Here is a 7,743-nt window from a genome sequence, read left to right as displayed (position 1 = left end):
CTGGAGTTCTCTACGTTCCCATGATAGATGCTTACCTCTCAAATAGCTGAAGTGAAGCAGACCCTCAGCCAGGGTCCTAAAGCAGAGACAGGTTGACAGCGTAACCTGCCCTCCAGCGCCACACACGGACCCTGAGAGTCCATGTAACCATGGGCCACTCGGTCTACTTGCAGCCTAGTTCCCAAAAAGGTGATGGCAAAGCAGAGTTCAAGTCCGACTACCTATGTTTTGTACTAACAGAAAAAGCCAACAGGAGACAGGGGGATGTAGATGCTACTCATGGACCAGTGTAGGAGGACTATTACCGAAAGCTGACGGCATATTCCTTTCCTTGTTTCACAAAGTAAACTCGTATTTGGTCACTGTGACGGGGCAGGCGTCGAGCCTAATGCTTAAGGTGCCAGGTAAGACACCCACATCCCACATCAGAGTACCTCCAGCTCCTGATTCCAGCCTTCTGCTAATGCAGACCCTGACACCCAATAACCACGCTGTGGGACAACAGCATGATTATAACTGGCTGAAGCCTTAATGTCATAATATTATCTACAGCAAATCCTGATTATAGAAGATCTATGAATCCCCTAGTACTGTCACTTTATAAACTGGCTTAAAAAGAAAAAAAAAAAAAAGAAAGAAATACTCTTTTGAAGAACTAAGTTTCTCGGCTTGGAAGAAAGAAAAAGAGATCATTACAAATGATCTTCATGGTTCCATCAGAGATTTTTAATCCATTTAAATCCAAATATAGAAGATCAGATTCTGATCTGGTATTATTTCTACATTTTTAGAGTAACTTTTCACTCACAAGTTCAAGGTGATAATGCCATTGAAAATATCCACAGGGCATTACTGGCAGGAAACCCAGTCTCATAATAGTGAGCTGCATTAGAGTGGTTTGTTTCTTTACTGTATTTTTTCAAATGTCCTGTTGTGTAGCTGTGTAATTTTCATTAATGAAAATTTGTAAACTCAGAAGGAATTCAAGATCACAAAATACAGTTGACTCCATGAAATAATCCATGAGCCAGTGTGCAGAAAGCAGGGCCCGCGGTCCCTGGCTGGGAGGCTCACCAGGGCGGCAGATGTAAAGATGGATCCCACTGGGAAGCATTTCCCAGCAGCCCTGTCTGGGGGGACAGGAGCAGCAGACGAAGCCCCCTTCACTTGGCACCAGACTCCTACCGAAGCATGAGTGGCCGACACAGTCATTAGCCCCGCGTGCTGGCACGGCCACGGAGCACCTTTGAGAGCTGCACTTGATTCAGTTCTAGGGTGGGGATGCCAATGTGACCAGCAATGATGGTCTCACTGACTAAAGCAGCCATCGAAGGCAACCAAACTGCCTCACCGGCCTCTTGCCACCCTGGGCTCAGGGAAAAATGGGTTACATTCCTTTGTCAAGTTATGTTTCATAAACTCAGCTATGTTCATTCTTTTTTTAATTTTTTTTCTATTTATTCGACAGAGTTATAGACAGTAAGAGAGAAACAGAGAAAGGTCTTCCTTCCGTTGGTTCTCCCCCCAAATGGCCACTATGGCTGGTGCTGAGCAGATCCAAAGCCAGGAGCCAGGTGCTTCTTACTGGTCTCCCATGTGGGTGCAAGCGCCCAAGCACCTGGGCCATCCTCTACTGCCTTCCCAGGTCACAGCAGAGAGCTGGACTGGAAGGGGGGCAGCCGGGACTAGAACCCAGCGCCCATATAGGATGCTGGCACCACAGGTGGAGGATTAACCTAGTGAGCCATGGCGCCAGCCCCAGCTACATTCATTCTTAAAACTACAGCTATAGGCACAAAGCTGCAAACAGATTCATTCACACTGACAGCCCACAAAGGAGATTCTCTTTACCTGGGCAGGAAGTTTGGGACAGTAAGAGTAAACTCTGTGTTTAAGATTGGTGAGCCTGGCGTCAGATGGTTTAAAAGCTCACTCTCAGCATGTCCTGGTGGGCTTTCCAGAGGGGTAACTATACCCAGATAGACGGGCATAAAGGCTTCCTGCAAAGGGCGACAAAAATAGAACACGCGCATACACACTCACACACACACACACACACTCGGCAGGAAGGACTTCAGAGCTGGGCCCTCTGGGAAGCAGTGGGCACCAGGGCACCTCACAAAGCTCATGGGAAAATGGAAGTAAGTTTGCTTTGGTTAAAAAAAGAAAGTTTTGAAATCCATGCATAGTTTTTTGTAACAGACACATTCCCTGAACCTTCTGGAGACCCCTTGTGTGTGTCACACGACTTCCTTGATCTCTCAGTGCCATATCACAGGTCTCTGGAGGTGGCCCTCGGCCAGCCCAGGTCACAGCCGCTGGTTGGTGAAGAAGGACTTGGTCTCCCTGCAGATGGGATTCACACAGAGCGGGCAGCCCAGGGTCCACTGCTTGGAGCACAGCTCGTCTGACTGTATGTGCGCATGCACCAGGTCTGCCAGGGCCTGGAATACAGACAGGAAGCACATCAGAGGCTAGGTGCCTGCCACCACCTGCCCACTGCACCCCCTACTCTGGGGGTCCCTTTCATCTGCGTTGGGAAGCTTCTGAACTGCGTCCTTTCCTAGGATCCTCGGCTTCGAGAAAGTTAGAGATTTCTAAGAAACAGAATCCTCCCGCCCCGCCCACTCAACCTTTGCTCTGCAAAGCAGACTGTAAATGAGACGCAGTCACAGGTGCGTAGAAATAAGAAAATGGGGGCTCTCTGAAGGAAAAAGAGTGAGCAGATAAGGAATTCGATTTTATTTTTGTAATTAATTGGAACTCCAAATGTTCTAATATGAGAGAAAACCAATATTCTGCGGGAGCTTCTCAGAGGATTACTCTCCAGCATGTTATACTAAAGCGGTTGCAGCACTACAGATACCTTAGAGAACAGCGGATTTCCATTAAGAGACTCTGCTCTTCTGATGTTTTCAACTCCACACTGAATCAAATGAGAAAAGAGAGGAAAAACACAAACACGTTTTATTTTCTTTTTGTTTGTTTGTTTTTTTTCCAAAAGAAACTGCTACAAAAACATAAACACATACACAACTCAAGGGTGACTTCAGTGTTCACGCCCTGCTCTGCGCTGAGAGCAGTCTCGGCCCAGCGCCTGGGCTGGTTCCCCTACCATCAGCGGCTCCTCACTTCTGTCCTTCCCCAGCCCCTCACCTGCCCACGCCGGCTTGGCGTCTGAGGTCACAGCTGATGGACTTCTCAAGTAATTTAAATAGTGGATTGCTCTGTTTTTTTGTCTGCTTTTCTACTCTACTTTTAACAGACTCTGCTAAGTAGAATATTGCTTAAGTTTGTTTCCCTACTTACTTTGATCCCAAGTGCTAAATGAAGTAAATTAATTTGTGGATTATCAAATGTATACCAAGCCTAGATTGGATCCAATTCAGAGGTGAGTTGTTACAGAGAAAAATGCAAAATAAAAAATCTGATGATCATTTCAGTATCTGCTCCTCTCTCCAAAAACCAGCAAGTTATTATTCCTCAAATAACTGAAAACCACCCCACCTAACTGTAATTACTCAGGCGGTTAGGATCCTTTTTGGCCCTTTCTCGCTGACAGCCTGTCAATGCTGTATCTCTTAGATCAGCATGAACATCAAGAATCTGGGTGGGGAAATCTGCGAGTCCGCAAGCCCATGGATCTCAGCTAAAGAAGAGGCTGCATCTTAACAGTCACAGAAGCGAGGGTCACAGCGGGGTGCCCGTGTCTGCAAAGGGCCCCGTCTAGCACCCAGCACGGCTGCCAGGCGAGTAGTGGGGAGTACATTGCTGGAGGGCAATCCGGGAAAGTATGTGTCAACGTGAAATTCCAATCTCGGGAATCCGCCCTAATCAAATAGCTGGAAAGGTGAAACGGAAAACGCATTACAGAATGATGCGTGACAGGGTTCTGTCGTGGGGCGTACAGATGACGACGTACTGCGTGTTTCTCTCAAAGAAACACTCCAAGGACTCCGGATGTTTTCCCTATGAAGAAATGCTGACTGTCTGAAGACAGACATGTTCATCCTGATGGGACATTACGTAGTCTATACATGTATAAAAACATCACATAACTATGTACAACTTTTATGTGGCTATTAAAAAACCTTAGGGGTCGGCGCCATGGTACAGCAGGTTAAAGCCCCAGCCTGCAGTGCTGGCATCCCACATGGGCGCCGGTTCGAGTCCTGACTGCTCTACTTCCGATCCAGCTCCCTGCTATGCTGAGAAAGCAGTAGAATATGGCCCAACTCCTTGGGCCCCTGCACTCACGTAGAGACCTGGAAGAAGCTCTTGGCTCCATGCTTCAGATCAGCTCAGCTCTGGCTGTTGCAGTCATTTAGGGAGTGAACTAGTGGAATGCAAGACCTCTCTCTCCCTCTCTCTGGCTGTACCTCTCACTCTGTAACTCTATCAAATAAATAAAATAAATCTAAAATACATCAAAAATTATAAATATTTTAGACATCTATTAATCAGATTTTTAAAAAATTACATAGGTCTAAGTATATTTATTGCTTTGGGTCTACAGTATATCTTTAAGGAAGAGAAAAAGCTTACAAGCCAGGGTGGATAAAATACCATTTTGTTACGTGTGTGGGAGAATGCCATTTCTGTTAAAGTACACACACATTCAGAAGGAAAAGGGGACCCACTTTTACCCAAATCCTAACAGATGTTACCTCTGAGGGGTAAGATCATGAGTGCATTGTCTCCCCGATATCCTCTGAAGTGTCTGAGATCTTTATTCTTCCCATTTACTTCTATTTGGGAGGGGAAGGAATTCAAAGAACTTTTTAAAGTTAGGCAGTGGTTGTACACATGCCATAGTGTCCCATCAAAACAACGGAATACATTGTGGCGAGGTGGTTTTCTTTACTATGTGGACTAATTTATTCATCACAGATTCTCCCTCTGAGGACTTAAGGATAACCTGGATTTACTGATATGAATGAATGTGAACTCTCCCTCGATATAGACAGAAATTCACCTTCCAAACACTGGGCTGAGATGGATTCTCCCTGGCGTCCTCTTAGGCTCACAATTAGCCAAGGTCAGGATGGGACACGGCAGGCATCATTAAGTGAAACCCACAGGCAACACTCTAACCTCGTCCTAGCCAATTACAACTGGCCTGAAAATCCTTTACCAGAACCACCGACAAGTAATTTAGGGACTCCCTAACTTCCTTGATGTTTGATTGATGACTGGCATGCACATACAAAGACTGGGGGCTCAGGGACCAGCTCAAGAGCTCCCCCCGCCTCTCTCTGCCCTGCCCTGCACCTGCCACCCAGGCCCAGAGAGGGGGCAGCATCCTTCGAGGCCAGGTCTTCATCAATCATGCACGGAAAGACCAGGGCCAGGAGTTGGCTTCTCGGCTCCCGGCATTTGCGCACTTCCCACAGAGACAAAGCCGTAAATGCAATGCAGGTTTCGGGCTGGCTCCCAGAGGCCCTGAGATAGGTGAGCAATAGTTTTTCTCTACCCCGGGTGAGAATCCACATCCATCTTGTATCACAAGACACCTGGGATACGGTATCTGTTATTTCAATAATCAGATTGATCACAACCCAGTAACGGAGAGCTAATTAAGTGAGTGCATAAAACGGGTCAGAGAAATCACATCACACGCAGCTTCCGTGTTCATTCCGTGCTCATCTCTTAAATCACAAATGACTCCCGTATGCCTGGAAGCCCAGTGAGAAGCAGTGCTGTAGTCCCAAGAAAAGGACGTGGCTGGCTTAGGCCAAGAAAGGGGATTAGAGAACAATGCCTCTGAACTGGTGAGGACAATGCTTTTTTCGTAAAGAACTGTAGGTATCATTATGTTCAATTTGTACAGTGACTCAAATGACAAAATGAAATGATGCTGACTAGAGCTACCCAAAGGCACAAATGTGTCTCCCGCTGCTGAGGTGGCACTAGCCGCCATGTGCTGAGATGATCCTGAACAAGGCACGCAGGCACACCCAGGCACACAGAGGAAACGGGATTTTGGGATGACACCATGAGGAGCTGCCAAGGCAGCTTCCTCCTTAAATCACGATGGGATCAATAAGCCAGACAGGTGCATCTACCTCCTTGGCTAAGACCTGCGAGTACTCGATATCCAGCTCGTACAGCGTCTCGATGTGGTCACTGGTAAATGCAATGGGAACCAGGAGGATGTTCTTCCTGCCCCTCTCACAGAGCCCTCTGATGGTCTCGTCCGTCTGAGGCCCCAGCCAGGGCATGGGACCAACCTGCGAGAAAGGAGAGGTGTAAGTGCGCTGCCTTCCCGGTGTGGCTCTGGCCCGCCACTGCACACACACGGGTCCGGCAGGAGAGGGAGCCGCCCTTCCACCTGGTTGGCTGACTTCTGGTATTAATGCATGGAAGCACAATCCTTCTAGAAGGTGGTCCCAGATAAATAAGTAGCGATTTCTTGCATTACAACTGAAAATGAAATCTTCAACCAGTGGAACTGAACCAGGCGTCTGATTTCCCCTGCTGTCCGACTTGCTGGCAGAGCTTTTCTACCCACGGGCAAACAATCAGGTGACAGAACACCTGTCTACAGACAAAGCCAAATCCTAGGATTTTACCAAGCCCTCCCACAGCCTTTCCCAAAGGAGCTGGCAGCCCGCAAGCGCGGGGAAGCCACCCACCTTGGACTGCCAAACCAGCCGGTAGGGGTTGGAGTAACCCAGCCGCTCCATGACTCTGTGCACAGTGGCACCCACCTCCTGAGGATAGGGGTCCCCTCTGTTGACCACCTGCAACAACAAAGACGCATTGGGTGCTGAGTGGCGAGAGCCATGAGGGGCTCCAAAAGCCTACAGCCGCATAGTGAGATGTGGGCCCTGGCCCACGGTCCTCCCTTTTTGCCTCTTGTCTGAATAACACTGTGACCCCAGCTCAAACAACACGCATCCTTAGCTCAGTTCTTCACTGGCCAAAGGAGAGCAAGGCACTCTGGCATCGCCGAGGCCCTAAGAAGGGGAGAAGTCTACGTGCTGCATCATTTGTGGTAGACTCACAGGGTCTTCCCCACCCTCCTCGCCTGCAGGGCAGGGAGAGTCAACGTGCAATGTGAATTCCTGCCCCGGGAGTCCCATGGGTGGGTGACTTTATAGCAAGAACTGCTGAGTTTACGGCAAACACCAGTGGAATGAGGAGAAGCACACGGTTTGGGTATAGCAGTGTGACCTATGTCTTCTACTTCCATTTTCTCTCCCCTCTCTTCCCACGGCCGTGGACTGTGGGCAAACACCATGTGCCTGTGGATGCGTGCATCATGTTCCTGACAGGACACCTTGCTGGCACCCACAAGGAGGTCGCAACAAATTCTTTTTATCTGCTTTAGTATTTAGCTGGGTCCTGACTCCCTAACCCCCTACCTACCCTGCTTGACTTTGTCCTGTAACACCCACTGCCTCCTAATCTTCCACACTATTTTCTTATGCTGTGCTTATTATCTTTCCCGCCTGCTCTCCAAAGACTAAGATTTTCTTCTGTTTTCTCCGTTCCCATATCCTATGAGGGTGGACACAACAGTTCTTGGAACACAGGTGCTCAATAAGGGTTACTGAAATGAGTGTTGACAAACGATACTGTTATTGCCAGTGGTTATTTAAAAAGCCATTATAAGCACACACATATGGGGAAGGCAGGAAATAAAATGTTGTCATTAGGAAGCACAGTTATACTATTACAGATAAGACCCCCAAAAGGAGGCCAAAATCAGTGGTAGAAGCTTGAGGAATAACAAAATAT

The 7,743-nt window shown here is 47.9% G+C and overlaps 1 protein-coding gene across 6 annotated transcripts in view; it reads right to left on the bottom strand.

Moving 5' to 3' along the window:
- Positions 1-704: 704 nt before the first annotated feature.
- Positions 705-7,743, bottom strand: part of FECH (ferrochelatase) — a 40,229-nt gene continuing 33,190 nt past the window's right edge. For 5 of the 6 annotated variants that reach the window (XM_002713647.5, XM_017344204.3, XM_017344203.3 and 2 more), the window contains 4 exons: positions 6,636-6,743; positions 6,066-6,230; positions 2,867-2,926; positions 705-2,444 (listed from right to left, as the gene is read on the bottom strand). In XM_002713647.5, the coding sequence (XP_002713693.3) occupies positions 2,310-2,444; positions 2,867-2,926; positions 6,066-6,230; positions 6,636-6,743 (468 nt within the window). In that variant the 3' untranslated portion in view covers positions 705-2,309. The remainder of the gene's footprint in view (positions 2,445-2,866; positions 2,927-6,065; positions 6,231-6,635; positions 6,744-7,743) is intronic. The other variant, XM_008261397.4, reaches the window with a different exon arrangement.

The sequence above is a fragment of the Oryctolagus cuniculus genome, chromosome 10, assembly GCF_964237555.1.
Source record: "Oryctolagus cuniculus chromosome 10, mOryCun1.1, whole genome shotgun sequence".
Lineage (NCBI taxonomy): Eukaryota > Metazoa > Chordata > Mammalia > Lagomorpha > Leporidae > Oryctolagus > Oryctolagus cuniculus.
The sequence above is the reverse complement of the archived record's forward strand: the minus strand, read 5'-3'. Positions and strand labels throughout refer to the sequence as shown.